Below are 18,542 nucleotides of genomic sequence, written 5' to 3' on the forward strand. Positions count from 1 at the left end.
AGCATGTATGTGCATGAGTATCCCTGTAGTTCCATGTCCCTACGTGTCATCATACCTGTATGTCTGTCCCTGCATGTCATCGTGCCCGTGTGCCAGTGTCCCTGTGCGTGTTCATGCCCCTGTGTCAGTATACTGCTTGCATCTGGGTGTGTCTGAAGGTTAGCATCTGTGCAGTCAGCCATGTGCTTTTCTGTGCCCGCCTGTTCCGGGAGGGGGCGCCCAATCCAATACAAGTGCAGAGCTCCTGAAAATGGAAGCTGGAGGCGGGGCCTGGGTTGAGGGCGGGGCCTGGGACCCCACCTTCAAGCCCACTCTGTGGAGGGACAGGCTGAGGCCTGGGAGAGGGGTCTGCGTCACTACCTCCGGAGGCCTTTTCCTGTGGGGGGAGGGCCCGCCAATGAGGGCTGGGCCTGTCACGTGGGCCTGACAGCTGGGGAGGGGGTGGCTGGTGACTGTGGTCCTGAGGTGGTCAGCTCCTGGAGCTGCGCACCGAGACCCCTGGCCTGTTTTACCCCAACCTGCCGGCCTAGGCTGCTCTGCTGGCCTCACCATGTTCTCCAGGAAGAAGCGCGAACTCATGAAAACCCCTTCCATCTCGAAAAAGAACCGGGCGGGAAGCCCCAGCCCGCAGCCCTCAGGAGTGAGTTAGCCTCTTCGGGTGGGGGGAGGAAGAGCCGGTGGGGGACCTTGGAGCAACAGGTGGACAAGGGTGCGCCCTCTGCTTGGGCTAAGGGGCAGGGCCCAGCAGCAACATGCTGGGCCTGCGGCGGGGGGCTCACCCAGCTACAGCCCCCACCAGGCGGAACTGCAGGGGCCACGCAGGACCAGCCAGGCCCTTGGCATTCAGCTCATGGTAGGGGTCCTTCGGGATGGCCACTGCCTCCCCCCGTTTCATCCAAGGCTGGCTGCGGAACCCAGGGAGCAGGGTGGGTAGCCAGGGTGAGGGTAGCATTTGGTTGTAGGACGGGGATCAGGGAATTTGGGAGCTTCGGTGGCAGTAGACATGAGAGCTAGAGCACATCATTGGGTAGAAGGGTTAGAGTACAGCGAAGAATCTAAACAAGATCCCTGGGTCTGGGAGTGTACACAGTTTGGGAATGTCTGTGGGACTCGGGTCTCCAGGACCCTTTGGGTAGAAAAATTAACAGAGATATCTTTACCAGGAATTAAGTGTATCGGCTGCAGTCTGAGGTGGGCTACAGGGCCCAGGACCTTCTCCTGGCCCTCCCTCCCCCACCAGGAAGTGGGGTGCCCGCGCCCCCACAGGCCCCGCCCCTGGCTGTGGTTTGGGCAGACGGTTGTTTGTGAAAGCTCAGGGGAAGAGGATGTTGGGTAACAGGTGTGGGAGGGGCATGGCCCCAAATCTCAGCCCTCTGACCTCTGGCCTTTGAACCCCTCCATGGGATCAGGCTGAAGACCACCCCTCAGAGCCCCATTTCACTTCTGAGGAAACTGAGGTAGTACCTGGGCCAGAGCACCTGCCTTACCCTCCCACCCCCAGGAGCTGCCCAGGAAAGATGGCACTGATGCTACACACCCAGGATCCAGCCTGGAGCCACTGAGTGTGGCATCCAATGCCAAGGCCACAGGCACGCTCAAGAGGCCCACAAGCCTAAGCCGCCATGCCAGCGCTGCCGGCTTCCCTCTGTCTGGTGCCAGTTCCTGGACATTAGGCCGAGGCCACCGAAGCCCACTGACAGCAGCCAGCCCTGCTGAACCAGTCACTGAGGGGCCCTGCTTTGACGCTGTGGAGGACATCTCCCACCTTCTGGTTGACGTGGCCCGCTTTGCCGAGGGCCTTGAGAAGCTCAAGGAGTATGTTTTACATGATGGTGAGAGCCAGCAGGGACACTGAGGCCTGGGTGGATACAGATGTTCCAAACCCTGTGGGGTCAAGGCAGGGTAGAGGGAAGGACTTGGGGAGGCTCAGAAGGAGATCGCAGGGAGGGTTTTGTGAAAGAAGCCACTGCAGCTGTTTTGAGGAATGTGTAGGAGTTTGGTGGCAACTAGGAGGGAAAGGCATTAAGGCAGGGGGGATGTCATATACACAGGTTCAGAACATGAAATGGAGTTTTATTTGGGGAAACAAAGTTGGGGTTTTGCTAGTATATGAAGTGTGTGGGGCTGAAAGTACTGAGGACGTCAGACAGAAGGATCTTGGATGTTATCCTGATGGCAGTAAGGAGCCACAGAAGGTGTTAGAGCAAAGGAAGGAGAAAATCAGATTTATGTGTTGGGCCAAGGTGGGCTAGAGGCAAGCTGAGGGCTGATGGAGAGTCAGGAGGGACAAGGGGCAGGGTGGCATGTGAGCTGCAGGAGTGAGCAGCCTGTGGGATGGCAGTTCCGTTTTCTCCTCCACGAGACTGACAGCCTGGCTTCCTGCTGAGTTATTTTCATCTGTTTCCTGTTTGTCCCTGGCAGCCATGGCAGGCACCTCAGACCAGGCAGGCACAACACCTTGTGTGCTGCCTGCTCCTCCCGAAAACCACAATGCCAGAGCTATGTCAAGCACTCTGACCTCCTCGTCTTAGGCACCCATTTTATAGATGGGAAAACAAAGGCCAGGAGTGAGGTCCTGACCCCCGGCTCACTCAGCCAAGGAAGGGTTGGAACCAGATCTAACCTCAGCCTACAGCAGATTCTCTGCCTTCAGTGGGCTGATGCAGGCCCTGTTTAGAGAGGCCCAACCTCTGCTGGGTGGGAGTGGGAGGCTCCAGTGTTATCTGGTCACAGGGGCAGGGCCTGAGCTGTTTCCTGGGGAAACCTCTAATCTTGGTTCCTTTCCTATTCTGGTACTTCCTTGGAGGCCAGGCCTGGGTGGGGCTGAATCCTGCAGGCGTTTTGGATGGGGTTAAGGATGCCCTTCTCTGTACCTGGGGTGTACTGGGCCTGGGGAAGGAATTGGAGCAGAGAGGACGTGGGTTTGAGTCCTGGTGCTGGCCCTGTTTGTCTAGCTGTGAGACCTTGGACCAGCTTCCTCCCTCTCTAAGCCTCAGATGTCTTATGTGTGAATCATGGCAACAGTAGCCCTGGGCTTATGACTGTTACCAAGTATTCTCAGCCCTGGCTGGTTAGCTCAGTGGTAGAGCGTCGGCCTGGCATGCAGGAGTCCCAGGTTCGATTCCTGGCCAGGGCACACAGGAGAGGCACCCATCTGCTTCTCCACCCTTCCCCCTCTCCTTCCTCTCTGTCTCTCTCTTCCCCTCCCGCAGCCAAGGCTCTATTGGAGCAAAGTTTGCCCGGGAGCTGAGGATGGCTCCGTGGCCTCTGCCTCAGGTGCTAGAATGGCTCTGATTGCGGCAAAGCCATGCCCCATATGGGCAGAGCATCGCCCCCTGGTGGGCATGCCGGGTGGATCCCGGTCGGGCGCATGCGGGAGTCTGTCTGCCTGCCTCTCCATTTCCAACTTCAGAAACATACAAAAAAAAAAAAAAAAGCATTCTCAGCATATTGTCTTGGGGACCAGTGTGCTGCTGCACATGGCCCCAAGGTGAGGAGATAGCCGGGTGCAGGGTCCCTAGCTCTCTGGGAGCACATGGCATGTGGGGATGCAGCAGCTGCGATGCCTGGCTTGACCGTGCCAAGCTGGGCATGCCCAGGCTTCGCTGGAACCAGCTTCCCTGGAGTCAGCTTTCCGGGTGCAGAGACCCAGGAAGCTGAGGCCAGGTGACACAGGGGTAAGGGGCTGGGTGCGTGGACAGAATGTCCTGGGAAGGGTTATGGCGTGGCCTTTCCCCAGCATCTTCCCTGGATTCCTGAATCCCCTTTCTGCCTGTTTGAGTTAGCATCAGTTTGAGGACCCCCAGGTTTCAAGGCATGGGGACCATCCTATAGGGTCGTCAGTGCACCTATTTTCAGGTTCCACTTATTATTTTTTAAGTGAGAAAAGGGAGATACTTTGTAATTTTCATTATATAGGTCCTTTACATTCTTTGTTATGTTTATTCCTAGGTATTTTATTTTTTTTGTTGCAATCGTGAAGGGGATTATTTTTTTGAGTTCGTTTTCTAATATTTCATTGTTGGCATAGAGAAAGGCTATGGACTTCTGTATGTTAATTTTGTATCCTGCGACCTTACTGTATTGGTTTATTGTTTCTAATAATCTTTTTGTGGAGTCCTTCGGGTTTTCGATGTATAGGATCATATCATCAGCAAAAAGTGATACCTTTACTTCTTCTTTTCCGATATGGATGCCTTTTATTTCTTTGTCTTGTCTGATTGCTCTGGCCAGAACTTCTAACACCACGTTAAATAAGAGAAAAACAAGAACTACATGATTCCATACATTGGTGGAACATAAAAATGAGACTAAGAGACATGGACAAGAGTGTGGTGGTTACCAGGGGTGGGGGGAGGGAGGACAGGGGGAGAGTTAGGGGGAGGGGGAGGGGCACAGAGAACTAGATAGAGGGTGGCGAAGGACAATCTGACTTTGGGCGAGGGGTATGCAACATAATTTAATGACAAAATAACCTAGACATGTTTTCTTTGAATATATGTACCCTGATTTATTAATGTCATCCCATTACCATTAATAAAAATTTATTTAAAAAAAAAAAAAAAAAAAAAAAAAAAGAAAAGGGAGATAGTGAGACAGACTCCTGCATGTACCCCGACTGGAATCCACTTGGCAACCCCGGTCTGGACCAATGTTTAAATCAATTGAGCTTTTTTTTTTTTTTTTTTTTTTTTTTTGTATTTTTCTGAAGTTGGAAATGGGGAGGCAGGCAGACAGACTCCCGCATGTGCCCAACCGGGATCCACCCGGCATGCCCACCAGTGGGCGATGATCTGCCCATCTGGGGCGTTGCTCTGTTGCAACCAGAGCCATTCTAGAGCCCGAGGCAGAGGCCATGGAGCCATCCTCAGCACCCAGGCCAACTTTGCTCCAATGGAGCCTTGGCTGCGGGAGGGGAAGAGAGAGACAGAGAGGAAGGAGAGGGGAAGGGGTGGAGAAGCAGATGGGCGCTTCTCCTGTGTGCTCTGGCCGGGAATCGAACCTGGGACTCCTGCACACCAGGCCGACACTCTACCACTGAGCAAACCGGCCAGGGCCCAATTGAGCTATTTTTAGTACCTGAAACTGACATGCTTTGACCAACCAAGCTATCCTCAGTGCCCAGGCCGATGCTCAAACCAATCAAGCCACTGACTGCTGGAGGGGAAGAGGGAGAGAAGGGAGAGAGAGAGGGAGAGAAGCAGATGATTGCTTCTCTTATGTGCCATGACTGGGAATCAAACCTGGGACGTCCATACACTGGGCCCACACTCTATCCACTGAGCCAATCAGCCAGGGCTTATTATTTTATTTTATTTTTAAAATTTATTGTAGAGAGAGAGGAAGGGGGAGAAACACACACACACACAGAAACATCAATCCATTTCTGTATGTGCCCTGATCAGGGATTGAACCGGCAACCATTGCATACTGGGATGATACTCTAACCAACTGAGCAGTCAGGCTAGGGCCCACTTGTTTTTGAGTAGGCCTATCAGGCAGAGTCAGAAGACCCACAGGTGTCAAAGCTGTCCTCTCAGCTGGCCATCAGGTCCTGCTGGGTCTTAGTGCCTGCTTGTCACTTCCCCTTACATACAGTGCTTTGGTTTTGTTTCTACTGGATTTTGTGCACACTGTTCTGCCCTCACATGCTGCTTTTAAGAACATCTGAGAAGGGCTTTTAAAGCCACAGTTTTAAGATGCAGAGCTGGCCTTGACCCTCCTTTGCTCTACCACCTTCTGTGGTTCCCCATTACCCCCAAGATAAAGCCAGGCAGGGTCCTTCTGCCTCATGTTCTCATGCATTCAAACAGTGTAGGTGGAAAAGCTATGTGACCCTTGAGAAATGACCTCACTGTGCTTCTATTTCCTCATCTACAAAATGGGGATGATGACAGTGCCTGTCTCATGGGGTGGCTGTTGGAAGAGTGTGAGATAACAGGGTCTTTGAGGCCTGGTGCCCAGGCAGGCAGGGAAGGGGGAGAGCTAATTAGAGCCTTGAGCATCCCTGAGGGGATGGGGCACGGACAAGGCCAGGAGAGCTCTTTGGAGGAGGAGGTACCAGAACTCCAACTTGAAGGACAAACAGAAGTTTGCTTTCTGCAGGAATGAAGGTGCTCTGAGAAGGGACTGTCTACACCAAGATCTGGCCTTTGTTGCCGAGGCCAGCAACCCAGAGAGGGACAGTGTCCTACCTGAGGTCCCCAGTGATCCTCGGGCGGCTGCCCTTTCCCACCTCTGTCTCAGTTTTCTCATCTGGAGATAGGATCTTTGAGGAATAGGTGGGCAGGTTTTCCCTGGGCCAGGCCCTTCCCTACCTGCTCACACCTTCTCTGCCCAGCAGACCTCCTTGAGGCCCGCCGGCCCCTGGCCCACGAGTGCCTGGGAGAGGCCCTACGAGTGATGCGCCAGATTATCTCCAAGTACCCACTGCTGAACACTGTGGAGACGCTCACAGCTGCTGGCACCCTCATTGCCAAGGTCAAAGGTCAGCTGGCCCGGACAGTAGCAAGAGCCCTCTGCCTGGAAGGGCTTCCTGGAGGAGGGGATGTTTGAAGTGGATTTTGAAGGCTACCTGGGAATTTGATAGGCACACTTGCTCCAGTGATTTCCCTGGGCTAAGAGCCCCCTTCAGTTAGATCCAGAGGTGGTCACATCCAAAAATGGGCCAACTCCCCTCATCCTTTTCTCTGCCTGCCAGCCTTCCATTACGAGTGCAACAATGAGGCGGACAAGCAGGAGTTCGAGAAGGCCTTGGAAACCATTGCTGTTTCCTTCAGCAGCACGTGAGTACAGGGCCTGCAGGGTAAGAGCAGGGGTGTATAGGGCCCATGTTCTTCTGGATGCTGACTGCCCCTCACCCTGCAGCGTGTCCGAGTTCCTCATGGGTGAAGTGGACAGCAGCACCCTCCTGTCAGTGCCCCCAGGGGACCCAAGCCAGGTGAGCAGGGGTGTGGTCTCCTCTGTCCTTGGGGTGGTGATGGTCTCCTGCAGAGTGGGCATCAGACAGGACTCAGTACGGTGCTGGACTCACCTGGGTCTCCCTCTGCACAGTCCATGGAGAACCTGTATGGACAGGGGAGTGAAGGTGCCCCCCCCAGCGCTGAGGACTGCGACGTGGGTGAGTCTCTGAGCCACACACACAAGCGGATGCTTCCTTGAATGGTGGATGGAGGGGCAGAGGCCTGGGACTGAGGGTCTGCTGGGGGATAGAGTCTGTGCTGAGAGGCCACTCTGTAGGCTGCCTGCTGCCCGAGGAGGTGGACATGTTGCTGCAGCGCTGTGAAGGAGGTGTAGATGTGGCCCTGAACTATGCTAAGAATATGGCTAAGTACATGAAGGACCTCATTGGCTACCTGGAGAAGCGGACTGCACTGGGTGAGTGCTGGCCCTGGGTGAGATCTGCTGGAGGACCTCCTCACCTCCTGTCCCCCTGTTTAATCCTCTCCCTCTGCACTGACTCCCCTTCTCCGCCCTGCAGAGATGGACTTTGCCAAAGGCCTGCAGAAGGTTGTCCACAACTGCAGACAGAGCGTCATGCAGGAGGTGGGGCCGTGGGCCTGGGTGTGAGTCCCTGCACCTGAGGAGGGCCAAAAGGAAGGGGCTCCCCCATCTATGCTGTGGTGGTGGCTAAGGGACCTTGAGTGAACCAGGGAGGGCTTCTAGAAGGGCCTGGTTGCTATCCCACCCTTCTGACTGCTGCCTTTCCCCACCAAGCTCCACATGCCCCTCCTGTCCATCTACTCACTGGCCCTTGAGCAGGACCTGGAGTTTGGCCACAGCATGGTGCAGGCAGTGAGCACATTGCAGACCCAGACCTTCATGCAGGTGGGCTGCACCAGAGAGGGCGGTCTAGGTGGGAGGGTGCCAGAGTCTCGTACTCATGGCCCATCTCTCCCCAGCCCCTGAACCTGCGGCGACTTGAGCATGAGAAACGCAGGAAGGAGATCAAGGAGTCCTGGCACCGTGCCCAGAGGAAGCTGGTACCTGTGGAGGCAGGCGGACGGGTGGGGGCAGGGAGAGCTGGCCTCCATGCAGGTGCAAACCCAGGCATGGACCCGTGTTATCCTGTGGTTTCCCCACCTCTTGTACGCTCGATGACAGCTTACTGAGCACCTTGTTCTGCTCCTGGCCTCTCACACCTCCCCACATCCAGAGGCTTGTCCCATCTCAGTCCACCTTCCAACCTTTTTCTCGGCCATGAGGCTTATTTCGCTAAATTCCTATTGATGGATGTTTTAGTTGTTGCTGAGCTGTTGCTATTTCAGTGACCACTGCTGTAACAAGTCTGTGCCCCGTCTTTTAGATGTGTGATCAAGTATTTATTTCAGATCTATGCCTGAAAGTGAATGGCTGGGTTGGGGTGTGAGTGTACAAGCTACCCTCTCAAGCCAGAGCTATATCTTTTCTCTTCTGTGAAGGTCAGTCTATACCCTTTGCTCCCTTTGGATTGGACTGTGGCCTATTTCTTACTGATTTTCCAGAGCTCTTTATGTATTAGAGAACTCAACCCTGATGATCTGTGTTGCAAACTTCCCCTACCCAGTTTGTTTTGACTTTTTAAAAATTTTATGTACTGACTGATTTTTTTTTTAAAGAGAGAGAGAGGAAAAGAAGGAGGGAGAGAAACAGAAAGACATCAATTTGTTGTTCCACTTATTTATGCATTCATTGGTTGATTCTTTTTTTTTTTTTTTTTGTATTTTTCTGAAGCTGGAAACGGGGAGAGACAGTCAGACAGACTCCCGCATGCGCCTAACCAGGATCCACCCGGCACGCCCACCAGGGGCGACGCTCTGCCCACCAGGGGGTGATGCTCTGCCCCTCCGGGGTGTCGCTCTGTCACGACCAGAGCCACTCTAGCGCCTGGGGCAGAGGCCAAGGAGCCATCCCCAGCGCCCGGGCCATCTTTGCTCCAATGGAGCCTCGGCTGCGGGAGGGGAAGAGAGAGACAGAGAGGAAGGAGAGGGGAAGGGGTGGAGAAGCAGATGGGCGCTTCTCCTGTGTACCCTGGCCAGGAATCGAACCCGGGACTTCTGCACGCCAGGCCGATGCTCTACCACTGAGCCAACCGGCCAGGGCTCATTGGTTGATTCTTATATGTGCCCTAATGGGGGTTGAGCCCACAACCTTGGCGTATCAGGACAATGCTCTAACCAACTGAGCTGTCCAGCCAGGACTATTGTTTTATTTTATTTATTTATTTTTTGTATTTTTCTGAAGTTGGAAACGGGGAGGCAGTCAGACAGACTCCCGCATGCACCCGACCGGGATCCACCCGGCATGCCCACCAGAGGGTGATGCTCTGCCCATCCGGGGCATCGCTCTGCTGCGACCAGAGCCATTCTAGCGTCTGAGGCAGAGGCCACAGAGCCATCCTCAGCGCCCGGGCCAACTTTGCTCCAATGGAGCCTTGGCTGCGGGAGGGGAAGCGAGAGAGAGAGAGAGAGAGAGAGGAAGGAGAGGGGGAGGGGTGGAGAAGCAGATGGGCGCTTCTCCTGTGTGCTCTGGCTGGGAATCGAACCTGGGACTCCCACACTCCAGGCCGACGCTCTACCACTGAGCCAACCGACCAGGGCCTTGTTTTAACTTTTGAACTTACCTGTGGCCTATTTTACCATGTTGAAAGCTGTGATTGGCCCTGGCCGGTTGGCTCAGTGGTAGAGCGTTGGCCTGGCGTGCAGAAGTCCCAGGTTCGATTCCCAGCCAGGGCACACAGGAGAAGCACCCATCTGTTTCTCCACCCCTCCCCCTCTCCTTTCTCTCTGTCTCTCTCTTCCCCTCCCACAGCCGAGGCTCTATTGGAGCAAAAGATGGCCCGGGCGCTGGGGATGGCTCCTTGACCTCTGCCCCAGGCGCTAGAGTGGCTTTGGTCGCGACAGAGCGACGCCCCGGATGGACAGAGCATCGCCCCCTGGTGGGCGTGCCAGGTGGATCCCAGTCGGGCGCATGCGGGAGTCTGTCTGGCTGCCTCCCCGTTTCCGGCTTCAGAGGGATACAAAAAAAAAAAAAAAAAGAAAGAAAGAAAGCTGTGATTGTCAGCAGTAGTCTTTTCTTGTTTTAAACATTTTTTTAAAGATTTTATTTATTTATTTTAGAGAGGAGAGGGAGAGAGAGGGAGAGAGAGAGAGAGAGAGAGAGAGAGAGAAGCAGGGAAGGAGCAGGAAGCATCAACTCCCATATGTGCCTTGACCAGGCAAGCCCAGGGTTTTGAACTGGCGTCCTCAGCATTCTAGGTCGATGCTTTATCCACTGCGCCACCACAGGCCAGGCCAGCAGAAGTCTTTTCCTTTAAAATTTTTTTTGTGTGTGTGTGTGACAGAGACAGAGATACAGAGACAGAGAGAGGGACAGGTAGGGACAGACAGGCAGGAAGGGAGAGAGATGAGAAGCATCAATTCTTTGTTGTGGCTCCTTAGTCTTCTAACTCCTTGCTCAACCCAGCAACCTTGGGCTCAAGCCAGTGATCTTGGGCTCAAGCCAGTGACCTTTGGGCTCAAGCCAGCAACCATGGGGGTCATGTCTATGATCCCACGCTCAAGCTGGATGAGCCCACACTCAAGCCAGCGACCTCGGCATTTCGAACCTGGGTCCTCCGCATCCTGGTCCAACACTCTATCCACTGTGCCACCGCCTGGTCAAGCTTAAAATTTTTATTTATTGATTTTAAAAAGAGAGAGAGAGCGACATTGACTTGTTTTACTTATTTATGCATTTATTGGTTGACTCTTGTTTGTGCCCTGACTAGGGATTGAACCAGCAACCTTGGTGTATCGGGATGGTGCACTAACTAACTAAGCTATCCAGCCGGGGCAGTAATCTCTTCTTTTATGGTTTCTGGATTTTGTGTCTTATGTTGAAACTTTTTATTTCAAAAGTTCTCCCAGCCTGACCTGTGGTGGCACAGTGGATAAAGCGTTGTCGACCTGGAATACTGAGGTTGCCAGTTCGAAACCCTGGGCTTGCCTGGTCAAGGCACATATGAGAGTCAATTATTCCTATCCCTTCCTCTTCTCTCTCTCCCTCTTTCTCTACTCTCTAAAGTGAATAAATAAAATATTTTTTTTCTCATTTTAGATTTTTTTTTATTTATTCATTTTTTAGAGGGGGGGGGGGAACAGGAAGCATCAACTGCCAAGTTGATGTACCTGTACAAGTTCTTTATATTTAAGCCTCTGATGGTACAGGCTGTGAGGTGTGGCCCCAGAGGCCCATGAGTTTTGACTAAGTGCCTTCCTGCCCACCCAGAGGGTGCTTGACTTCCTTCCTGGGTGGCTGCACTGTTCTTCTCTATGACAGAGGAAGTGAAAAAGAGCATGCGTCATCAGCCACTCTGGCGGGGGTGGGTATAGGTGTCAGGGACTGATGTAGGCTGTGCCTCATTCAGAGCTTAATGCCTCAGTTTCCAGAGCTGTCAAATGGGCACACCGCATGCCATTTTCTCCTGGGGACCCATTGTAGGTGTCACCTCCTATTCTTCTGCTGTCAGTTCTTGGGCAGGGGCCTGTTTGCCCAGTGGGCCATGGGATGTCAGCACATGAGACATGGGGTGGTGGCAGTGCCTAACTTGGTATCTGGCTGCTGGGGTGGGAAGTGGGAGAAGCCAGGAGCACTGAACCCAGTTGGAGGACATTTTGGGACTAGTCTCCTTGCTCCCATACCTTTAGCAAGAGGCAGAGTCCAACCTTCGCAAGGCCAAACAGGGCTATGTACAACGCTGCGAGGACCATGACAAAGCCCGCCTGCTGGTGGCCAAAGCAGAGGAGGAGCAGGCAGGCACTGGGCCTGGGGCAGGGGGCACAGCCTCTAAGACCCTGGACAAGCGACGGCGCTTAGAAGAGGAGGCCAAGAACAAGGTGAGGACTGGTTGGAGGGAGCAGGGGAGGATGAGACCCAGTGGGGGCAGTTCCTGACACACTGTGCAGTTTCCCACCTCCAGGCCTTTGCCTAGGCTGTGCGTCCTGCCGGAAAGCCCTTCCCACCCTGTTCGGCTGGCTGTGTTTCTGTGTAGGACTTGAACCCCAGGCTGAGGCCTCTGTCTCTCTCTGCACCCCCTCTGCCCCGCCCCAGGCGGAGGAAGCCATGGCCACATATCGCACGTGTGTGGCAGATGCCAAGACGCAGAAACAGGAACTGGAGGACACCAAGGTGACGGCGCTCCGGCAGATCCAGGAGGTCATCCGGCAGAGCGACCAGACTATCAAGTCGGTGGGTGCCAGGTGCTCCCGTGGACTGGCCATGGGCGGGCTGAGCAGTCACCCATGCAACCTGACCTCATCATCTGCGCCCTGCTGCCCTCAGGCTACTATCTCATACTACCAGATGATGCACATGCAGACGGCCCCGCTGCCCGTGCACTTCCAGATGCTGTGTGAGAGCAGCAAGCTGTACGATCCGGGCCAGCAGTATGCCTCCCATGTGCGCCAGCTGCAGCGTGATGAGGAGCCTGATGTGCACTATGACTTTGAGCCCCATGTCCCCACCAACACTTGGTACGTCTGTGGGTGCATGCCCTAGGATCCAACTTCCTACCTGAGATGAGGGTGAGATGATGATGCCTCTGTGACCTCCATCATGGCTCTTCATTCTGAGTTTTGGTCTCTCCAGGTCCCCTGTCATGCGTGCCCGGAAAGGCAGCTTTAATGTTGGTGATGCTGCGGAGGCTGCCAGCAGCCCTCCAGAGGAAGGTGGGCCCGGCGATGGGGTGCTTGTCAAGGAGCGCAGGGGTGAGTGCCAGTGGGGGTGAGTGCCTGGCAAGATCTTGTGGAAGGCACTCCCCCTAATCCTTCTCAGCCCAATCCGGCCCTTCATCAGATGCCCCATTCCACAGGTGGGCGTGGACACCAGGTGCACAAGTCATGGCCAATCTCCATCCCAGACTCCGATGGCAGTCTAGACCCCAGCCCTGGCGCAGGTGAGGGGCCTGCTCTGCCAGCTGGGAACAGAACTCACCATGTGGCCAGGGTGATGAAGAGGGCATAGGGGGCCTGGCCGGGCGGTGGTGCAGTGGATAGAGTGTCAGACTGGGATGTGGAAGACCCAGGTTCGAGACCCCGAGGTCACCAGCTTGAGCTCGGGCTCATCTGGTTTGGGGGGAAAAAATATGTGTGTGTGTGTGTGTGTGTGTGTGTGTGTATCACCAGCTTGCACCCAAGGTCAATGGCTTGAGCAAGGGCTTACTCAGTCTGCTGTAGCCCCACGGTCAAGGCACATGTGAGAGGGCAGTCAATGAACAATTAAGGTGCCACAACGGAAAAACTGATGATTGACGCCTCTCATCTCTCTCCATTCCTCTCTGTCTGTCCCTATCTATCCCTCTCTCTCTCTCTCTGTCTCTGTAAAAGAAATAAATAAATTAATTTTAAAAAAAAGCATAGGGGAACATCTGGCCAACTGGGTGCCTGCTCCTTCCTGGCTCAGGGTGTCTAACACCCCTATTTCCTGCTTAGGAGACTTTAAGAAGTTTGAGCGGATGTCGTCCAGCGGTACCATGTCATCCAGTGAGGAGCTGGTGGACCAGGAGGGCGGTGCAGGGACATCAGCCTTTGAGCAGGGTGAGCGGGCTCTGATCCTGATAGTGAGGGCAGAGGAGTTTAGACTCTGCCTGTGGGCCTGGTCCTGACCTGCCTTGGTGACAATGGCCACCTGTCCCACTCCTCAACAGACCTCAATGGCATGACCCCTGAGCTTCCAGCGGCTGTGCCCAGCGGACCCTTCCGCCATGTGGGGCTGTCCAAGGCAGCCCGTACCCACCGGCTCCGAAAGCTTCGCTCACCAGCCAAGTGCCGGGAGTGCAACAGCTACGTCTACTTCCAGGGTGCTGAGTGCGAGGAGGTAAGTGGGGATCCCAGGGTTGGCTGGCAGTTCCTATGCAGAGCACAGGGGACTCTGGGAGTGACAATCTGGATTGTGCTTTCAGAAGCTGTCCTGGTTGGGGGGGGGGGGGACTTGTGAGGGCTTCAGAGAGGAGGGGGAGCCAGGCTTTGCTCATTATGTGCTGCCCTCAGTGCTGCCTGGCCTGCCACAAGAAGTGTCTGGAGACCCTGGCCATCCAGTGTGGACACAAGAAGCTTCAGGGCCGCCTGCAGCTCTTTGGACAGGACTTTGGCCAGGCAGCCCGTGGCACTCCCGATGGCGTGCCCTTCATCATTAAGAAATGTGTCTGTGAGATCGAGCGGCGAGCACTGCGCACAAAGGTGACTACTTCAGGGACAGTAGCAGGGGCTCCAACCTGAGAGTGCAGGGAAAGGAAGTAGGCGTGGGCCAAGGCTGACCTCAGGCTCCCACAGGGCATATACCGGGTGAATGGGGTGAAGACACGTGTAGAGAAGCTGTGCCAGGCCTTCGAGAATGGCAAGGAGCTGGTGGAGCTTTCGCAGGCCTCACCCCATGACATCAGCAATGTCCTCAAACTCTACCTGCGCCAGGTAAGCCCCACAGAGACAGCAGATGCTGGGCCAGGACCCGTTCCTGGCAGGGCGGGGCTTCTTGGGGCAGTGGGCTGCTAGGATGGGGATGTGGCAAGGCAGGAGCAGGTCTGATTATGGGTTAGGGGGTGGGACCAGAAGCACCTGGCAGAGGTAGGGTTGATGCTAGGGGCATTGCCAGGGCAGATCAGGAGGGGAGTGGGCCATGCCCACTGATGACACCACCACCCCACTCCCACTTGTTGCTTTGCAGCTACCAGAGCCACTCATCTCCTTCCGTCTCTACCATGAGCTCGTGGGGCTGGCCAAGGACAGTCTGAAGGCAGAGGCTGAGGTGAAGGCAGCGTCCCGGAATTGTCCAGATGCGGCTGAGAGTGAGGCTGTAACCATGGCTATGGTGGGCCGGTTGCGGGAGCTCTTGCATGACCTGCCATCTGAGAACCGGGCCTCACTGCAGTACCTGCTGCAGCACCTGCGCAGGTGAGGGCCAGCTGGGCAGGGGACCAGCATGACTGGGTCCAGGGAGCTGCTCTCACCTGCTCCTGCACTCCTTGGCCCCTCAGGATTGTGGAGGTGGAGCAGGACAACAAGATGACCCCTGGAAACCTAGGCATCGTGTTTGGGCCCACGTTGCTGCGTCCACGGCCTACCGAGGCCACCGTTTCCCTCTCCTCCCTGGTCGATTACCCCCACCAGGCTCGCATCGTGGAGACCCTCATTACCCACTATTGCCTGGTCTTTGAGGAGAAGCCCGAACAGGTGGCCAGGGGCCAGGTGAGGTGGCAGGTAGACCCTAGCGCTGTCCTTTCTGAGAAGGGTGCAAGGCTCTGCTCATGGCGGGGTACAGATGGGAAGAACTGGGAGGTATCTGGTTTCCACAGGGGTTTCAAGGGGTTTTTAAAATTGATTTTAGAGAGAGGAAGTTGGGAGAGAGAGACAGGGAAACATTGATTTGTTGTTCCACTTATTTATGCATTCATTGGTTCATTCTCATATGTGCCATGACTGGGGATGGAACCCACAACCTTGGCGTATTGGGCCAACTCTCTAAGCAACTGTGCTACCTGAGGGGTCTTTCAAGCAAAGAACTGATGAAGTGTGGACTCAAATCTGGGGAAGACCCCACTTGGTGCAGAGGCTTTGGCTTACCCTGTGCCCTCCAACCAGCCCCTTGGCTGGGTTCAACCTGCTACTTTACCTGGCTGCTGAGTTTTAATTTCACGCCAACAGTTTTCACTTCTGCAAGTTGTTTTGTGCCCAAGCAGCACCTTGCTATAGTATGCAGTCACTCTGCCTTGTGTCTTTATCCATCTTCAGGAGTGTCTTGGGGTTTGGGTGGAAGGCCCCGTCTCCAGAGGCAGGACTGAGTGTGGCCTCAGGACAGCGGTTTCCTTGCTGGCTGGCCCTGCAGGACTCAGCCCAACTGCCAGGGCCTGCTGCCCCTGCTGGAGGAGCTCAGCCATTCCTGACATGGAACAGGGCCCTACGTCCTTAGATGCAGCGGGTAGTGACAACTGCTAGGGATTTTTTGAATGTGACTAATTTACAAGGCAGAAAATGGAGCTTGGATAGGCTGGATTCCAGGTCCTTCCCTGACCTCCCTGCCACCCCTGCAGTACGAGATGTCCACCCAGAGGGCTGAGGTGCTGCTCCAGGTGCCCTACTCAGAGGCCAGTGAGGGGGCTGCCTTCCCCCTACAGAAGGAGGAGGATGGGGGCCCAGGTAAGTGGTTCGGCCTGGGGTATTCAGTGGGAGACTCCTCTCCCTGTCTCCCACTCTCTTTCTGTTTGCTTCTCTCCTTAGTCTCTCCCTCTCTCACCCCTCTCCCTCCCTCTCGTCTCTCCCTCTCTATTCCACTCTTTCTGTCTCTCCCTCTTTCTTTCCCTCTGTCATCACCTTCCTACCTGTCTCTCCCTTTCTCACAGATTTATCAGAATCCCATGTTGCCTCCAATGACTCGGACTCGGAGCCGGAGGAGGCCCCGGTGCTGCTGTCCCCAGCAGATGGGGGTGTCCTGCACCACCTCCGCTTCCCAGAGCAGGGCAGTGAGGCCAGCGTGGAGGAGAGCCAGGACAGCGGCAGTGAGGAAACGCTGGGGCCCTCAACTGGGGAGGACAGTAACTGGGAAAGGCTGTCCCAGTACAACACCAACCAGTGCAACAACGTAGCTGAGGGCTGGCTGCCAACCGTGAGGTACCGTGGCGGGCAGGTCACAGCAGGTACCAGCCGGGAGAGGCGGCCAGAGTTTGTCTAACTGGGGCCATGGGTGGCCTATGCTGTGGCTAGGGTCCAAATACCACCCCATTCCTGGCTCCTGCCACTGTGGATGTCCCTGGGTCTGGCCACACTGTGCCAGGCTCTTTGCCCAGAGTGCCTAGGCTGCAATGTCCACTCACAGGGAGGCCCCCTCTGGCCCACATTAGTGAGGAAGTCACCAGCTGCCTTTTCCACAAGCTTCCAGGAATGTGGGCAAGCCTATGGTCAACCCTGTGTCCCTCTGCATGACCCACTTGGCTGAACTGAGGACTTTGTTCTCAGGAGTCACCGTGGAGCTATATGGACCAAGGAACCCTAAGTAACCCCTGCCCTCTGCTCAGGGCTAGCAATTTGTCAGACCTCTCCTGACCTGGCCTAAGACCTCTGGTTGCCAGGCCATGGAAGACCACTCTGACAGCCAGATGGATGGCAGGAGCCAGTTGGCAGAACTGGGTTTGGACACCTGGGGTTTAGGTACATGGTGGGGTCTCTCCTTTACACATGCATGTATTTTGCTTAAAATAAAGTTCTTAATTTGAGTAGCAGCTTGGGGACAGGGACACAGGGGCCCTTTGCTTCTTCGTTGGAGAGGGTATGGGGAAGGAAATTCTACCCCAAAAATGTCCTAGTGAGGTACATGACCCAGGGGGTTCATGCAGTTGATGTGAGCACGTTAGATAACTACTTCACATAGCGTCCACAGCACTATTCAGTAGAATCTCCTAGAGCAGCGGGGTTCTCAACCTGTGGGTCGCGACCCCTGTGTTTTGGTCGTTGGACCCCCGCCGGGGTCGCGACCCACAGATTGAGAACCACTGTCCTAGAGGATAGAAACACCCTCCATCTGTGCTGTTTGAGTGCCAGCTGCCAGCTGCATTTCCCACGGGTACTCAGCACTTGAAATTAGGCCAGACTGACACAAGGAACTCATTTACACTTCATTTAGTTTGTTTAGATTGTCGAGTCTCTGGAGGGTGGTTGCCACCATCTGGTACAGTACAGAATGGACAGGCAAATACCTGCCCCATTACTCTCCTCTAGCTCAGAGATTTCCATAGCCAGGTTTATCCTGGAGAGCAAAGGGCAACCCAGCAGAGAAGAGCCCCAACTTTTTAAAACATTTATTGATTGATTGAATTCAGAGGAAGGGAGAGAGCGAGCCATCGATTTGTTGTTCCACCCATTCACGCATTCATTGGCTGATCCCTGTATATGCCCTGATGAGGCAGGCATACCCTGGCATAATGGGACGATGCTCCAATCACCTGAGCTACCCGGCCAGGGCAGGAGTCCTAACTTTAATTTGGTGCAGAATTAGGCAGAATCCACACCCAGTTGTGACAAAAGCAGCCAGGAGGGCAGGGGCCTCCCCTCTTGTTACAGAGCAGCCCCCAAAACCACAGCATGCCCCAAGCATAGATAAGAAGCAGCCATGACAAGCCAGTTAGGATGCTTTGCATCAGTAGGCCTTGTCCCTACAGAAACTTTCTAAGAAAGATCTAGAAAAGGAGATCATGTGCCAGCAACTATATCTCAGTGCTGTTTTGGGCAAATAAATATTAGCTGGCACACTGCCACACCCTCTTATTGACATGCTGCCCTTGGGCACTACTTGCGCCCTGCAGAGTTGGATCACTGCCACACTGAAAACATTTACTGTCTGGCCCTTTACACAAAAAATGTGCTGACCACTGATCTACAGTTTTTTTTTGTTTTTTGTTTTTTTTTATTTTTTTTATTTATTGATTTTTTTTTAGGGAGAGATGAGTGAGAGAGAGAGAAGGGGGAGGAGCAGGAAGCATCAACTCCCATATGTGCCTTGACCAGGCAAGCCCAAGGTTTCGAACCGGCGACCTCAGT

At 54.6% G+C, this 18,542-nt stretch overlaps 1 protein-coding gene across 3 annotated transcripts; it reads left to right on the top strand.

Moving 5' to 3' along the window:
* Positions 1 to 334: 334 nt before the first annotated feature.
* Positions 335 to 17,221, top strand: ARHGAP45 (Rho GTPase activating protein 45). Of its 3 annotated transcripts, none has more exons than XM_066341984.1 (23): positions 335 to 640; positions 1,502 to 1,832; positions 6,341 to 6,487; positions 6,701 to 6,785; positions 6,868 to 6,940; positions 7,054 to 7,120; positions 7,240 to 7,377; positions 7,481 to 7,545; positions 7,717 to 7,827; positions 7,902 to 7,982; positions 11,667 to 11,855; positions 12,070 to 12,207; positions 12,301 to 12,491; positions 12,607 to 12,725; positions 12,830 to 12,913; positions 13,449 to 13,553; positions 13,661 to 13,833; positions 14,007 to 14,195; positions 14,289 to 14,426; positions 14,680 to 14,906; positions 14,990 to 15,200; positions 16,043 to 16,148; positions 16,352 to 17,221. In XM_066341984.1, exons 1-23 carry the CDS (start codon positions 551 to 553, stop codon positions 16,678 to 16,680), a joined length of 3,387 nt encoding a protein of 1,128 aa, XP_066198081.1. In that variant the 5' UTR covers positions 335 to 550; the 3' UTR covers positions 16,681 to 17,221. The 3 variants fall into 3 exon arrangements, with proteins under 3 accessions (XP_066198081.1, XP_066198084.1, XP_066198093.1); XM_066341987.1 differs by having other exon boundaries at positions 13,664 to 13,833; XM_066341996.1 differs by having other exon boundaries at positions 6,344 to 6,487; positions 13,664 to 13,833.
* The last annotated feature ends 1,321 nt before the right edge of the window (positions 17,222 to 18,542 follow it).

This window comes from Saccopteryx leptura, chromosome 1 (assembly GCF_036850995.1).
Source record: "Saccopteryx leptura isolate mSacLep1 chromosome 1, mSacLep1_pri_phased_curated, whole genome shotgun sequence".
NCBI classification, from domain to species: domain Eukaryota; kingdom Metazoa; phylum Chordata; class Mammalia; order Chiroptera; family Emballonuridae; genus Saccopteryx; species Saccopteryx leptura.

Bases quoted from the DNA above. Each gene is read 5' to 3' on its own strand.
- ARHGAP45 (XM_066341984.1), top strand. From the start codon at position 551: ATGTTCTCCAGGAAGAAGCGCGAACTCATGAAAACCCCTTCCATCTCG. The intron at 6,786-6,867 runs GTGAGTACAGGG...CTCACCCTGCAG, and splicing joins GCTGTTTCCTTCAGCAGCAC to CGTGTCCGAGTTCCTCATGG. The intron at 14,427-14,679 runs GTAAGCCCCACA...GTTGCTTTGCAG, and splicing joins TCAAACTCTACCTGCGCCAG to CTACCAGAGCCACTCATCTC.